The sequence below is a fragment of the Brienomyrus brachyistius genome, chromosome 1 (genome assembly GCF_023856365.1).
Source record: "Brienomyrus brachyistius isolate T26 chromosome 1, BBRACH_0.4, whole genome shotgun sequence".
NCBI classification, from domain to species: domain Eukaryota; kingdom Metazoa; phylum Chordata; class Actinopteri; order Osteoglossiformes; family Mormyridae; genus Brienomyrus; species Brienomyrus brachyistius.
In genome coordinates, this window is record NC_064533.1 from 33,220,933 (window position 1) to 33,237,735 (window position 16,803).

A 16,803-nucleotide genomic window follows, 5' to 3' on the forward strand; every position below is an offset into this window, starting at 1 on the left:
CACAGCAAGACTGGTGACAGAGTGGTTTGATGAACATGAAAGTGAAGCCGAACATCTCCCAAGCCCTGCACAGTCACCGGGTCTGAATATTATTCAGCCACTTTGGGGTGTTTTTTTCAGGAAGCGTTTTCCTCCACCAGCATCACACAGTGACCTGGCCACTGTTCTGAAAGAGGAACGGCTCAACATCCCTCTGGCTACTGTGCGGGACTTGTAGCTGTTATATCCAAAATGATCTGACGCTGTATTGGCCACAGAAGGAGGCCCGAGACCATACTAATACATTACTGTGGTCTAAGACCAGGTGTATCAGTTTCATTGTCCAACCCCTGTATATCCAGACAATGTTTTATTCAAATATGAATGACCCAGTGCACATGATGAAACACACTTACCCCATTAAGACAGCTTTTATCCAAATGGACCAGACAGTAGGTTTACTGTTATTTTTCAAAAGGGGGGCTTTTGCAGGTGTCCCCTGTTGAATCCCATTAAAACAAAACAAAAAAAAAAAATCGCAAGAGACACAAAGCTACTTCAGACTTTATCCGTCAAATAAAACTGGAATCAGAATTAATCCATTAGTTACATTTTCTTTAACAAGCCAAAAGAAATTGTGGAACTCAGTGCAAATATTCCAACAATGTATCCAACTGAAACAATGGCAACCGCCCCGCCCCCATTTGCTGCGCTGAAAAATTAGGCTATAAACAATTAAGACAAACCAAATCTCATATTATATAGAGATATGTATTGTCTTTAATGTTTATTCCTCTGGCTACATTCTCTACAGTTTCAGCAGCACCACTTATTCTGGAAAGGTATTCCGCATGGCCAAGTGAACTGGATGCTGGCGTTCCTGCACGGGGAGCGAACTGGGGCGAGTCTTCCAGCAGTAATATTAAGCATTCAGTCAAGTGTTCACAAATGTGGCCTTGAGCAGGACAATGAGCAGCGTGTGCACACCCTAACAGCTTCTTGAGGTATACTGGCCTGGGTGGTCTTCCTGAAATTATGGACACAGCAGGCGAAAACTATCACAATGGCAGATGAGCAAGACACCCCCCCCCCTCCCCTCCCCAAACCCTTCCTTAGCACTGGACTTCACTGATAACTTATGGCCACTTAGGCAGCAGGAACTACCACAAAAAGGGGGGTTAGGGTAAATAAAAGAAAAAAATATATATATATGTATGTATATATACGGCTGCTTCATAATGAGAATGAGCCTCCAGGCGCCTTCTTCACTACTCCTTCTTACAAGAACAGCAGGAACTTACAGCTTCTCCAAAAAGTAGCATCATCAACCACAGGAAAACTAAAGGAAATGGGATTTAGAACAGAAGTTCTAAAAATTACGAATAACTAAAATTTGACTCCTGTACAGTAAATATACATTTATTTCCTAAAAGGGATTTTTAAAAATTTTCCTGCATAGGATTTTATACATTGCCATTTGTCTGCATTTGGTTACTTTGTGCATTCCACAGTATTATTCTCGCCTGGGCTGAAACACCTCCAGGTGCCACAAACATAGGCTCATACGCCGAAAACCTTTTCTAAAAATTAGAAGACTAATTACGGACAGCTGAGAAAAAGAATCATCCCCAAAAGCTGAAAAACTGTTAACGTGAGCTTCTGATGTTAACATCACTCACACCCAGGCAGAAAACAGAATTAATTGACCCTAAAGAGCCGAAAGTCATGTCTCTCGGCAGAAAGCCAAGTCATACAACTGGCGAAACAACTCGAACTGTAGGAGCTACATTCCCACCTACTGTCTCGGTTCTCTGTTTCGCACAACCTCCCAGAAGTCCTCACTTTGAAAAGCCTTCTTTATTATTATTAATTTTAATTTAAACATTTCTCTTTTCTCTCAGTAAACACCCACATCTAAAACCAGTACAGCACAAGTAGACAGCCTGGTTCCACAGTGACTCAAAGTGCTCGGACTCGTCCTTGCCCCGCAGCTGACCAGAGGGTGCTCGGAACCCACGGGGGGAGGGGGGAGGGGGAAGCCACACACAGCTCAGCGGGGCGCTCACTCGCTCAGTCAGTGCCGCCCGCTTAGTAGGAGATGATGCTGGAGGGGGCGGGGCCAGAGGCTGTGCCCATCTGCAGGTTCCCTGAGGAGTTGGACCTCCTCATGTGAGGAAGCAGGTAGGAGTCAGAGCCCAGCTGGTGCACGTCAAAGCGGTCCTCTTTCCGGTAAGCCAAACACCGTCTTATAAAGGCCTGGATGGGAGGGACAGAAATGGAAGCCCAGTATTTAACAACCTATAATATATTCAGTTGCAAAGTTAATAAATACTCAGTAAATCAATACTGAGCTACAGGAGCCAGAAAAAGACCTTTAGGGTTCAGGCAGATACAGGGACTGCTATGTTTTGGGTAGTGATTGCACTTCACTAGAGGGAGCCAGTGTAACAGTAATCACTAGACTACATATCTCAATGAAGTGTTTTGACACAGATGCTCATTTGCGAAATTCTGTTCAGATACACACCTTAGCCTCATTACTTGCAACTGGCTTGACTGGGAACTGGACTTCTGTTGCTTTGAGTATCGTGTTCTCCTGCAAGATGTCTTGCTGGGACTGGTTGTGGCCAAATGGCTATGAAAAATTAAAATGTCAGCTAAACCAAAACACACAAAACTTTAAGCAAAGGTTTGATCAGTATAGTAGGTACTTTACCTTTCTTCCATAGAGACACTGGAAAAAGATGACACCCACCGACCAAACGTCCACCTTGTTAGAGATCTTTGGAGGTTCTTTGCCTACTACAAAACATTCAGGTGGCAAGTACCTGAAAAATAAAACCAACTTCATACAGACATCTGCATGTAGTGTACACATTAGCAGGTGTCTTAACACTCAAGATTGAGCAGATCCATCCATCCATAACTTATACTGCTCAAGGTCACAGACGATTGAGTAGACATTAAAATAAATCACTAGAATGAACACCTAAAAAAGCAAAAGGTGAACTTGCAATATTTTAAGGACTAAAATAAAAGTTGGGAAACAGAACAGCCATTATACAATTTCTCCTCACAATTAAAAAAGCAGGTTTAACTGACTGAAATATTGGCATCCAACCCGAAGGAGGTGCATCCATAAACAGCACTGAAGCGACACTCCACCAGTTTCTCCAGCTCATACCAGTAGGTTCCTGCTCCTTGTGATGTCAGGTCCATCCCATCCACTCCATAGTTGTCATCATCCATGATTTTGGACAGACCGAAGTCTGTGATCTTGATTTCCCCACAGGCCGTGCCATCCACAAGCAGGATGTTCCCTTCACGGAGAGAGGACAGCGTCGATTTAGAGAGAAGCTTCGACGCTTTCTGACAGCATGACACGGAGAGACGCAGCTGCTGTGAAACTTCTCAACATGGGCTGTCATGTACACCAGGATCCCACACACTAAATACTCCACAAGGGAAATAATTTTGATTTTCACAAATTTAAATTATTACTGCGTTATATGTGCCCTTGAGAGGTAAAGTGGGCTATCCCACATTTTTGACCCCTACCCCCTTTTTATTGAATATTTATTTATTACTAGTTATTACTATCTAAGTCATACCTCTGTGCTACCTATGATATATATCAATTGTAGGGTATAGGCACACTGATTTTTTTGAAAAAATTTCAACTTTGGAGCTTATTTTTTCAAAACTTTGTTTTTGTGGGATAGCCCACTTTACCTCTGAAGGGCACATGTATCCATTGTCTATAAGCACTTATCTAAAGCAGGAAAGTAATCAGCCTGCAACCATGCATGGATGGAACGACACACACACACACACACACACACACACACACACACACACACACACACACACACACACACACACACACACACACACACACACACACACACACACACACACACACACACAGGAATTTATATCTGTGCAGGGATTCCACTTTAAATTCTTTGGGGGGGGAACTCTAATCCCAACATGACGACCGTAACCCCCACCCAGCCCTAACTTTAACCAAAAGTAACCGAACAAAACACATGACTTTCAGCAGTTTTTTGATTGCAGTTATAGATTTTTATGAAATTGAGTTTCCCCCTTGTGGCTACCAGAAAAATGTCCCCACAAGGTAAAAAGTTACAGGTTTTTATGACTTTGTGGGGAAATCTGGTCCCCATAAAGTAATAATTTCCAGAATAAACACACACACGCATGTACATTTTATTTCTTCCTTTGTTTTCATCATTTATGGTTAAACCCGATACATGACATGTTGTACCAGGTCTCCAGGGAAATGACAATTTTGTTCTCACTACCTGTGTTCTGTAGAATGACAATAAAACCTGTCATCCTATCATACAGTCACGCACATGAAATGTCTTGCACACGCCCACACACATTTTTGAGGTCTAGGAGGAAAGCCACACAGCGCCGGTGTAAACATGAGAATGCCACGCACACGAAGCCAGGCGTGGGAACTGAACTCACAGGCCGCAGCGCTACAAAAGGGAAGAAAACAGAAGCACACTGGCGGATCGGGAGGCGCTGCGGGAGCCAACCTGGCTTGAGGTCATAGTGGATGATGGGAGGCTTGATCTCATTCAGGTAGCGCAGGGCATTCACGATCTGCATGATGATGGACCGCGCTTCCTTCTCCGTCATCAGCTTGTGCTGCTTCAAGTAGAAGTCCAGGTCATTACCCTCGCAGAACTCCAACACGGTACAAAACCTGGAGCGGAACGCAGATTGGTCAGACGCCTGCGACAACAACCTCCCGGGTAGCATGTATATCAGCCACCGCCGTGCCCCGCCCCTTCTACACAAGTAAGCCTGGCACAGCCAATGGGAATCCTTCCTGGCAGCCAAGGACAGACAGAGGGGGTGAAGGACGGGCAGTGGTGGGAGGGGTCACTTACGTATCCGTGTCCAAGGAGAAGTAATCGTACAGTTTGACTATCCTCGGGTGGTCGAGCTGCTTGTGTATTCTGTATTCCCGACAGGCATGCCTACAACAGGATGACCGCAGCAGAGGTAAACAAAGGAAACTACTCTAGACAGGAAGAGTCAAAACATTGCTGCAGTCCATTTATAATGGTCAGGAGTCTCTGCCAGCATTGTTTTAGCTGTTCATTAATCAAGGAGTGCAGAGATGTTTAATGCTTTAGGAGGACAATAGCATTTTGGGGGAAAATAAATAAATATACAGCTTTTTTGTTGGTTGCGCTCACTTGCATACCTGTGGCAAGAGCACTATGTTATAGCCACAGATGTAGTTACAGGCTAGAGGTTACAGCGTAGGCTAAGCAGCCCAAAGCAGAGCATCCTACTTGTGGTAATTCTCTTTCTTCTCATCCCTCCAGTTCTTATTGAGCTGATGGATTTTCACAGCAGCATAACGTTGTTCAAATAAGTCAAAGGCCTGAAAAGAAAGGGGAAAAAAAAAGAGACTTGAGTTTGTAAAACAGTCATGATACTCTGTTAATTGGCTAGTTTTTGACAGTCATGAACGTACTTTATAAACTTCACTGAATCCTCCTCTTCCCAGCAGGTGCAGCAGAAGGTACCGGTCATTCAGGGTTGGATGATCTTTGAACCTCGGAGGTGAAAATGAAAAAGCCTTTTGTTCATGCCAAAACCAACCCTGCCCCCCCCTCCTTTGTCAGCCTTTGTTTAAAGGAAATATCGCAAGACCCGAAGCAAGCATGATATCGCTCACCTGAAGGGATTTTTGGCAGCTATTTCAATTTGGACGGCACGATGTGGCCACGGATAAGGCGGCAGTGAGCTGAGTTCACCTCCAGTCTGAAATCCTCAGCAGCGAGCCGCTCCTAAACCTCTAGCTCTGCACCGATTCACGAGAACTACAGACACCCTTAATTTAGATCTCACGAGCGGTTCTCTCGAGACAAGGGTCACGTTCATTGCAAGTTCACAAGAAGTGCTAAGAACATAAGACTAAGTCACCCCCTTAGTAAAACTTACATAGCCACATAACTAACTCTAGCCACCGTAATGCATGAAAATCCCTGAAGGCTGATGACTTGAGATGCCCAAGTCAGCTCTTCCGGCGCCCACAATTATACAGTACCATGCTGAAAATCACTTATACGAGGAATCCTAGCTGTCCTGATGCCGAGCCAAACAGAACCCCATCTGTCTGTGTGCTGCATGATTCACCATTTGTAGAAGCAGGCAGTTGGCATTATTGACCAGGTGTATGGAATATACTCACACACACACACACACACACACACACACACACACACACACACACACACACACACACACACACACACACACACACACACACACACACACACACACACACACACACACACACACACACGTGCTAGTTTAAGTATATATCATACATGCATACATCACTAGATTTGGAACCGGTTCTTATTTTTGCGAAGTACTGGAATCATACACTTCCAATTCCTCTAACTATCCAGACTTTCCGTGTCGCGCGAAATGCCGTCACATGCTGCGACTCGGAGCCCACATGATGGAGCGCAGGAAACGGACCAGGGCATGGCTGCATTTCACAAAGAAGGACGACCACTGTGCAGTGTGCAACCAATGCGAAGCCGCCGTCGCCTCTAAGGGTGGTAACACTAGTAATATGCTTAAGCATTTAAGCCGTCAGCACGGCATCACATTTAAAGATGCCATGTGTTCACCAGTCCGCCGAGTGCAAGCTCCCTGGTCTCCATAGTCACGGTTAACCAACTACGGTTCATTAACCTACAGGCACGTTTTCTGAAACGAATACAAATTATGCAGTAAGTTTGTTTCATCCATTTTAGAAGTTGACATGCAGGCTGCCAGCGATGACTCCTGTGAGGCAGCACGCTAGCTTTCCAGCAGTTTTAAATTTTGTTGATGAAAATTTTTCGTTATAGTTATTATCAACGACCTTTATTTTCAGACTAAAACGAGATGATAACTAAATAAAAATGACTAAGACTATGACGAAGTGCATTGACACTTTCGTCAACGAATTAACACGAGACGAAAATGTTTGCCAGAGATGACATACAATCAGAACTAATGTGGTTTGCATAAGGCAGGGGTATTCAGCTAAAATTTAAAGGCGTCCAGTTAGAGAAAGCAAAAATCCAGAAGATCATAATGTATAACTATTTAGCATGATACAAGTAGCCTATTAGTTATATGAACATTGCAATATCAACAATTCAGTACAATTCAAAAACTTTGACAATATTTATATTGTCACGTGACAGAACTGAACATATATGTATGACTAGTGATTTGTATGTTTTCACATTCACTAAATAAAAGTAGGGCTGCAATTCAAAATATGAATTGAAAATGAAAATGAAATGTGAAAATTGTTCATGTTTATTTAAAGTGCTTAAGCCATAAAAACCTGAATATAGTCGTGTTTGTCATATTTTAGAGTTCATGGATTTAAGTATTGGTTTCAATAGTTCCAAGTCTCATTTTAATATAAATATATAAGAATTTAACACTTTAATCGTTATTAGAGGAGGACATGGGCGGTCTAATTTCTAAAAGACATAAAACATGATGACATGTTTTTCTAATATTTTTATAGAAATAGTGAAAATAGTTTTATATTTGTCAGAGTAACAACGCAAACGGAATGACAAGTCGTTTCAGGGGAAAACAGTGCATTTTACTTTCATTTCACATAAAATGAGGGGCTGCCAACTTCAGCCAGCTGGCTGGAGTAAGATTTTCAATTCAAGGTGTCTGTACACATGTGTAACCGTGTAAATACACTTTTCACGTAGCTAATTTTAGGTGTATGATGGAATAATATAGATTTGCCATAAGATTTCCTGCGTGAGTTTGAAAGTGTGTCATACCAGATACTTGAGATTTGGCAACCCTGATTTATATAACTGAGCTGATTTATATAACAATTAACTTTATACAGTTGTTAAAAAGCGGAAACGTTACAACGGACATGAAATCTCCAATAAATTGTCTAGAAATATTTAATAGTTTTATTTTAATATTCAGAGAGAGCAGGCCTGGTGGCATTATAGCCTATGCACGTTTTCTTTGAAGTGATTTTATTTTTGCAGGTAAATAAACATGTGTTTGTGTTTCAAATAAGCATGAAATCTGTCTCTTTGGGTACTGCACAGTCAGACCTTAACACCGTTCCTTAACACCATTCCTTAACATCGGTTTCATTTCATCTTGGTGAACATAATGACATTCAGAAACAGAAGAGAAACTTCAAACATTACACTTTGCACTTTTAATTTTAGTCAACTTAACTAGTTTTAGTCAACTGTAATCTCATATTTAGTCAACTAAAACTAGACAAACTGAAATCATTTAGATGACCAAATTATGACAAACTAAATTACATTTTAGTCAAAAGACTGACTAAAACTAAATAAAAATTTGCTGTCAAAATTAAACACTGCTTTCCATGTAGCGAAATGTAATGAGGAGAGGGTGATGGGGTGCGAACGGGCTGTGACAAGGTTCGTGGTGAAAGGTTTGCATCCTTTCACCACAGTATAGCGAAAAGCTTTTTTGTAGGTACCGGTAGTCAAATACTTTCATTAGTTTTGCATGTCAGTACATTGTAAAGCAGATGTGTAAAATTAACCTTGGGTGTTGTCACTTTAGGAGCATTAGTAAGCTTAACATGTTCAGGTGTTAAGAAGATGGCCTGGTTTTGTGGTAGTGTGCCAGTGTGCTTGTTACTACAGTGATAAAACAAATATTTTTAATTTATTGTATATTTATTGTTCATATCACACTACAGCTAATAAAGCAGCTTCTTTTAGAACTACTGTTTTTGTTAATAAATATGTAGTTAACCAGGTCTAATTACCTTTCCATAAAATTATAATCAGTCAGAAATTAAATATTTGATTATTTTACAGTAATTAGGAATTGATAAAGTAATCGATAAAGCCCCGGATCGATAAGAATCATCGATGATGGTACCGACATTAATAATTTCTTAAGGATTCCCATCCCTATGCATCACATGCACTTGAAACATGAGGGCAGGGAAGCGCGCGTGCACATGGCAGGCGTCCGGCATGGACTCACTGCGAACTGTCCTCATTGTTTATTCTCTTCAGCTCCCGGATGTGCAGGTTACGGACCCTCTCCAGTCGCTCCAGTTCCGTCTGGATCTCAGCCTCTTCCTGCAAAATGAATGATGTAGACGGCTTCAGGCAGAACGCAGGGGCCACGTGTCACACAGGGCTCATGCAGGCAGAGTCTGGCAGAATGCAGGGGCCACGCGTCACGCAGGGCTCAGGTGGACGGGGTCAGGACACGCAGGGGGCCACACATCACATTTTGCCCATGCAGGCAGAGTCTGGGAGAACACGGGGGCCACGCGTTAAATTGGGCCCATGCAGGCAGAGTCTGGGAGAACGCGGGGGCCACGTGTTACATTGGGCCCAGGTGGGCGGGGTCAGGCAGAACGTGGGGGCCACGCATTACATAGGACCCACACGACCCAAATTTAACATTTATGGGAGACCGCGGTGATCTGATGTGGAAAACGTGGCTGGCGGGAAGAGGGCAGCATGGAAGCTAATGGCAGCAAAACTTGAGCAAAAGCAGCCTGAGGGCCAACTACAGTTCTGCTCTGGGGACCCGGAGAAACACATACGAACACACAGACCTGTACTCACATCTTTGTGGGGACCTTCTATTCATTAATGAGAGAAAAACCCTAAGCCCAACAATGATAACCTTAACCATAAGTAACCAAATAAAATACATGACACTGCATTTTTAGTTTTGAATGCAATATACAGACACAGACAGATGCATAAAAACCGCAGAGAAAGAAGAAAAAACACAGAATTAAAAACATTAAATGTTAGGATTGGGGTTTCAGACCTTCTTTAGATGCCCGAGACGAAGTTTGAAGATCTCCTCTTGTTCATGATACTCAGCCAAAGTTAACCTTTGAGGGAGGAAAAAAAAACATAATTTAGGAATAAATATTAAAATGAAATTTCCTCATTCTGACCAGAAGATGGATGGACTGCCTGAATTTTTCAAACAGTTCTCTAAGTACAGTTAGTAAACAAAAACACTCATGAAGGAAGGAGCTGTCAAATGTTGCTGCCAGGGGTGTGACATTGCAATCCTGTGACAGGCTGTGACAGACCTCAGAGGATCTGAATGAGGCTTGCTGGATTGATGAAGAATCAGCAGGCCCTTCTGCAAAGGCAGGGAATGCGAAGTGCTAATGCATCGCAAGGAAAATGACATCTGCCTGGGGCAACGGGAAACGGTCCCTGGGGACCTGCGGTTAGTGTGAGTGAGAAGACAGTTTGTGGGCTGCGGCCGTCCTCCCAGATTGACAGGAATTTCACAGGGCAGACACCACATCCAGGATACCTCTCACCAGCAATGGATACTGCAGGCCTCTTGGGTACATTGAATACCAGAAATAATACAAAGGCAATCGGCATCTGAACAATCTTGCTGTTCCTCAGGAGCACTGATTAAGATCCTGAGGAATTCTACTGCCAGATGCAATAGAAATGTACATGATGGTTGTAAAGAATGACTCCATGTATGGTCAGGATTCTGGTATACCTTGTAAATGTGGCATGATCCCACAAAGCAAAACATCTACATTCTGCAGCATTCTGTGCTGAATGTTGAAGTCTACAAATTACAAGTTGGCAGTTGGCTTGAAAACAAAGTTGCAGCTCCTCGAGTTAATAAGGCCAGAGTTCTATAAAGCACACAGTCCCCTTGGTTAGAGTATGACCCAGCAGGGAGTCACTGCCATCCATCAAACCAGCAAAACCTGCAGGGATTCCACACTCAAGGACAATCCCGTCTCCCTACAGAATACCAAGCCCTCGCCTACTCCATGCTGTAGCCCGTGTCGTGGATTTCTATGGTGCCAGTAAGGCTCTGCTCACGTTCTCTCAGTCTGCGCCTTTACCAGAATGTCGTCTTCCTTCAAAGAAGCCCAAAGGAGGCAAACAGAGACGGATGAGAGGACCACACTCACAGCTGAGGTAGGCTGGGTTTGAGAAAGGGATCGTTCTCCGCCCCGTTCACGGCCTTGCTCTTCCGCTGCTTTGGCTCAGAGTTTGTGGTCAGCGTTTGGGAGCTGTTGGTCGTTGGAGGCTTCCTCTTGGCTAAGAGCTTCCTCTGCCTCTCAATCTCTTCCCTCTGCTGGTTAATCCACTCCTGCTGTCTACAGATTAGAAACATGGCATCATCAGAATGGTGGCGACATAGCCACAGGCAAATGAAAACCTGAAAGAAACGGCCTTAAATGAACATTAGCAGATATTATTCATATTTTACATGATACCTCGTTAATATTTTAGGTGCTTAACAGACTGTGGGAGTAAGTAAGCGTCTGTATAGCACAGAAACGCCAACGTTCGGGGGGGATGTTTCACCCGTCATTTAAAGCCCTGGTGATTTTTTTGCACATGCGCCATATAATCAGCGTGCAACCTTACTTGAAATGCGTGAACGGGATGATGCGATATTCGGAGCTGCACCTCACGGCCCTGCAGCAAATCGTCGCTATGTGACGGGCAGCCTGTGAGAGGCGCTCTTACTTGACCAGGTTCTGGAAGGCGAAGCCGTCGGTCCACTGCTCCGTGAAGGAGGCGCCGTGCCGCACCGTGGTGAAGTGGCCGAGCCGCAGCCGGTCCTGCATGCTCTTCTCTCGGCACGCCAGCTTCTCTTGGGTGCTCTGCGGACGGCGCAGAGAGACGGCTTTACCGACCCACCCCCTCGGCACTTACCGAAGCGGAAAAGCCTTCCTTAACCACACTGCTTCAAATAACTTTTAAAAATATACGCAATAATGACCCACAGCGTTCAGTGCAATAAGGATCGCACAAAATGAGAAGCTTAACAGTAAGTAATGCGATCCCTTTTCAAAGGCATCCTGTGGCATTTCCTAACAGGAAGCCAGGTATAAATACAGCATAGGCTGGAGGGGAAGTAATCGCTACAAGGGCCAAATGAGCCCCCACCTCACCTGGTTGCAAATTCCAAAATGGATTTAATTGCTAAATTATGGGTAATATAGATTTGTGGGAAGCAGAAAAATAACTGAAAGAAAGAACAAAATGACACCAGCATTCAATCGTGGATTTAGCAGAAATTATTCAGTCAACATGAAGAACTATGAAAAAAATAATTAAGCACCAGTATCCTATGATTTTTTTTTTAGGCACGTATTTATGACAAGGGAAAAGACCCACCTTCTCAATTAGCATCTTCTTGCTCATGGTTATACATTTATTTAAGCGTTCCTTGTACTTTTCAAGTAACTTCTGTTGTTCATCTATTTGTCTCCTGAGATCACAGTTTGCCTGCGAAGGAGGAGAGGAAAACATTTTCACCACAAAAGAAACATCCAAACGTGGTGAACACTGCAGGTTCATCTCAGAAATGACAAATTACTGAATCCAGCCCAGGAAGGCTTGGATGACATGAAGGTATTATGTGGTATATTGGGGCATTTAGAAATCCCAAAGGTGTTAGTTTTAATTTTGTCAAAAATACCCATGCTCTTCCTTCTACGCAACTATGGAGCTACATGGAATCAGCCAATATGGTTTACATATTTTGTCTGTTTACAGGTTACAGGCTAGCCAGTAACAACGTCTATTCCATTCCTTTAATATTCATTCTACATTCAGAATATTTATGAACATTGTGCCTGTGAATAAAGTTATCGAGACGAAACCCAAAAGAAAGCAGCACATGTAGAGAGCATGCAAACTGCACACAGAGAGTGGAGGTGTGATCCTACCCCGCAAGCCAGCAGTTGTGTGGCAGTAGTGCTACCCACTCTGGGCTCCTGCCATTCTCCACATAAGCTTTTATGTTGTGTGTATGTGTGGATTATGTTTATATTACGTTGTGGGGACCAAATTTCCCCCACAATTGCAAAAAATAAAAAATGTCTCATATTTCGTTTGGTTAGGCTTGGGTAGGGGTTAAGGTCATGTTGTGATTAGTGTTTTCCCCATAGAAATGAATGACATACAAAGATATAATCACAAAACTGTATGTGTAGCACACACACCCATAAATAACTTCATCCCCAAATCTCCAAACTTAAAGAAAAGTAAATAAAGTAACTCTGCACTCAAGGAAGCATTAAGTGCTTTCAGTTAATCCTCAACAGCAGATCGACGGTGCCTGAAATGCGAAGGAAAGGTGGAGAGTTTCACGCTTAGGTGCTCCTCATACTCAACGAGAAGAGCCCCTCACCCGAAGCAAATCGTCTATCCTCCCCTCCTTCTTCTCCAGGTCCAAGTTCTTATTACTTTCGAGGGCTGCCAGCTTCAGTACGGTCAGATCAGTCTGGGAGAAGCCAGTAAACACAGACGCTATTTAGCCTGTACCTTAAACAGTGCAAAAAAATACAGGAAGCATGAAGAAAGTCCTACCTGGACACATTTGATTGACAGTTGTTTTGGATGCATCATATGGTCCCCGAAAGTCAGACTAGTAGGAGATGAACTGTTTTGCCTAATCTAAAACGAGAACAGGAAATTTGCTCAGCAAGGAGTCATTCTAGGCATTAATTATCTCTAGGCTCTAGCCAGCCAACCCACCATGGAGCCTGGTGCGGAATGGGAATGTGAATTCTGGGGAGAACGGATGACTGGAGGGAGACCTCTGACTGGACTGGAGCCATTGCCCCCCTGGAACTGAGAGGCAGAAACCAGCATGAAGTAGAGGAACAGGAAGTGACATCACAGCAAGCATCATAACAAGGGTCAGAACAATCCCAGATGTCAGGTATTCGGTGATTCTATTTCTACATTCAATACGCAAAAAGTTAATTACGAAGTAAATACAAGGTCACTGAATGCTCTAGCAAAGCATCATGCAAAAAAACTTACATCGAAGTAATCGCTAATTTTGGGTCCTCGTATAACCGATTTCCCTGCAAAAGAGGAGAAAGGGGAACTTTAGCTCTGGAGGTCCATCCGACACAACTGCTATGTTTCCAGGAGATGCTACACCCCAGGGACGGCCCCCACCTTGGCTGCTCTCGGACTGACTCTCTACTTTCCTTTTTCTACTCCTCGAGGACTCGGAGTGCTTTTTTTCTGGGGTCTGGAAGAAAAGGCCAAAAAAAAATAAACATATTAGGAAGCACCTGTACAGAAGCGGCTCCCTTTCGCCATGACAGTGCCCACATATGGATGACCCCCCCACCCCGGGCAATAGCAGCACTCCGAAGTTTTGGGCAATAAAATCCGCTTGAGAGAGAGAACAGTCCTCCAGCCAGGAGATCTTTCTATTAATATCGGCTGCACCGAGCCAAAGTCGACCGCAGGCAGCTCTTCCAGTTTTGTAAAACAATCATGCATATTTTCAGCTCACAAAGACACACTTGGTGACCTCAAGCTCACAGTGGAAAGAATGACAAAGCTGAAACAAAACAGAGACCATCATTACTTTAACGCCAAGGGGGTAGGCCAAACACTAATGAGGGAGGGGGGACACACACCCCAACCTTCCAAGCAAAGGGCATTTCAGTCAATAAAACGTTTCAAAAAAGCTGCCCAAAGCCCATTGCTGACTCAGTCCGCAGAGATTCCCAGAGAACTTTGGAAACGTTACAATGCTTCGTCCCATTTGTCGTGCTCAAAGTGCCTCAGACACTTAACACCTGAAGCAGTCATACGAAGACTCGCGAAATCCCTGCACCGAGTCCACGTCAAACCGACAGCCTTGAAAGCAGCGTGATGGAAAAACATCAGCAAAGTAGTAATGAATTAGGAAAGGAACATGAAGAAAAAGAGGATGGGGAATTAAAACAAGGATAGGAGCCAGTAAATAAAATAAGAAAATAAAAGGAAAAGAAAATCACAGCAGCCAATCATGAAGGCAAAACCAGAAAGCTAGTTTAACTTTTTTGATCACTATTTTGGAAGTGATCAAAATTAAATGTTTTTTTTAAACAATTATATACTGCACAGATAATAGTCAGGACAACAGTATGTCTAAAACACACACACACACACTTTTTCTTGCCTCCTTCCTTCACCCCAAAGATGGGAAGGAAGTGGAAGGGGAATGATGCAGAGACTGAGGAGCAGAATGTTAATCTCTCCATGAGTGTCAGAGGCTGCAGACCGAGCATAAGCATCCTGGAAGACGGGCTGACAGGCGGAGACGGGAGGAACCAGACCCAGTGGTTTTGTTTACACTTGGTTTTAAAGTGCGTCTTTGGCCATCAAACCACAAGCGGACGGCCGAGACACACTGCTACACCCACGTCGATCCTGCATCTCCAAGGTGGCCGCTGACCACTTGCGTTCAGATATCGTTACTGCCAACATCACTTACACTGCAAGGTCAAATGGTCCCACGTACAGTTATTGTATCAGCATTTAAGCTACAAAACATATGTGCTCAAAAGTGTCCCAGATCACCTCCGCAAGCATTGAGTGATCGGATCACAATGAGTCTTAGTGATCGGTGCTGTCCACTCGTGATCTGATCACTCTAAATGCATTATAAACTCCAGGATGAAGAGGGTGAGGATGAGTGACAACAGCAGTCGCACGGCCTACAGACCCCCCCCCTCTCCCAACACTCTTACCCTCTAAAGATGAGTGACTGATTGGGGAGGGGGGGGGGTTTACAAAGTCAGTCCCACAGGGGAGCAGCACCTTGAAACCCCAGTATAAGAGATTATCTGTACACCTGTAAATATAGCCGTCAAACAGCCTTTCAGTGGGGCACAAAAAGCAAGACCTTTTCCCAAGGCAGAAAGGGAGAGACCTGCCACCTGGGGGGAGACTGCAGGGAGATACATACTGAATAAGCAGGAGAACTGCCTCGCTTCATGTCAGAGCCCTAGAGGAGTGGGGGGGCAGGGTAAACCAAAAAAAAAAGGTTTCATCTAAGTGACAGCGGGTCACACAAAAAAGACAAGAGGACAGAGGATGGGGAGGTGATACAGGATGCAGGACTGCCCGTGGGGGAAGCCTGCAGCAATACTCTTTGGACTGAATGTTGGCCATTTTGGTGTGCTAACATGTCACACGGGGGGGCCTACAGTACCTCTCCAGAGCAGAAACGGCCCTCAAAACGATCCGCGACGACCTTCGCATTTTAGATCACGGTACACCAAAATTAGTTCGGTCTAATTGAAAACTGGGCCAGCCAAACACATTAAAGCCACCTGTTACTTCCTTACAAGCAACACATCAGCACCCAGGAGGAATTAAATATGAACTTCTGGCTTATCAATTTTCACATAAATCATTCTCACAATTCTATAATGAATAGATATGTCGAAGGCAGCAGTTCCCATGAACGAGTTCCCTGACATTCCGCGGCGCAATTTGGACACAGCATCGTCCATGGCGACGGGAGAGCCGAGCAAGGGGGCACCAGTGAAGACGGCGACGGTGCATCGACGGGGAGAATGCGGCATACAGTGAGCATCCATGTCCCCGGCGCAAGCACGCATAACCACTTCACTAGCAGGGAGAGGCTGGCTGACAGATCCACACACCCAGAGCTAATTCACACCGCATCGTAGCGACAAATGGCCGGGACTCTGGGGGCTGTCAGCCACATTTCATTGGTTGGTCCATTCGCCAGGGAGGTGGAGATGCCCTAGAGCCACATTCACTACATCATGTACTATGTAGTGATACCCATATAAAAATTTGACTTTTTTTTTTTTTCTTTTTCTTTTCATTTTTACTGCAATGAGAAAGCAACATGACAGGTAGGACAGAGTCAACACAGACTATTAAAGAAAAAATAAAAAATAAATATACTGAACAGTTTCCCTTCCAACATTCA

General features: G+C 44.0%; 1 protein-coding gene across 1 annotated transcript in view; it reads right to left on the bottom strand.

The window, feature by feature from the left end:
* Positions 1 to 332: 332 nt before the first annotated feature.
* The window catches only part of tlk1a (tousled-like kinase 1a), a 30,797-nt gene continuing 14,326 nt past the window's right edge, over positions 333 to 16,803 (bottom strand). The window contains exons 4-21 of the mRNA XM_048980323.1: positions 14,016 to 14,091; positions 13,875 to 13,918; positions 13,584 to 13,679; positions 13,416 to 13,502; positions 13,237 to 13,329; positions 12,219 to 12,329; positions 11,565 to 11,701; positions 11,000 to 11,188; positions 9,865 to 9,931; positions 9,058 to 9,155; positions 5,501 to 5,582; positions 5,316 to 5,407; positions 4,905 to 4,994; positions 4,548 to 4,717; positions 3,164 to 3,299; positions 2,696 to 2,807; positions 2,507 to 2,614; positions 333 to 2,235 (exon numbers count right to left, since the gene is read on the bottom strand). Of these exons, the coding sequence (XP_048836280.1) occupies positions 2,068 to 2,235; positions 2,507 to 2,614; positions 2,696 to 2,807; positions 3,164 to 3,299; positions 4,548 to 4,717; positions 4,905 to 4,994; positions 5,316 to 5,407; positions 5,501 to 5,582; positions 9,058 to 9,155; positions 9,865 to 9,931; positions 11,000 to 11,188; positions 11,565 to 11,701; positions 12,219 to 12,329; positions 13,237 to 13,329; positions 13,416 to 13,502; positions 13,584 to 13,679; positions 13,875 to 13,918; positions 14,016 to 14,091 (1,956 nt within the window). The 3' untranslated portion in view covers positions 333 to 2,067. The remainder of the gene's footprint in view (positions 2,236 to 2,506; positions 2,615 to 2,695; positions 2,808 to 3,163; positions 3,300 to 4,547; positions 4,718 to 4,904; positions 4,995 to 5,315; positions 5,408 to 5,500; positions 5,583 to 9,057; positions 9,156 to 9,864; positions 9,932 to 10,999; positions 11,189 to 11,564; positions 11,702 to 12,218; positions 12,330 to 13,236; positions 13,330 to 13,415; positions 13,503 to 13,583; positions 13,680 to 13,874; positions 13,919 to 14,015; positions 14,092 to 16,803) is intronic.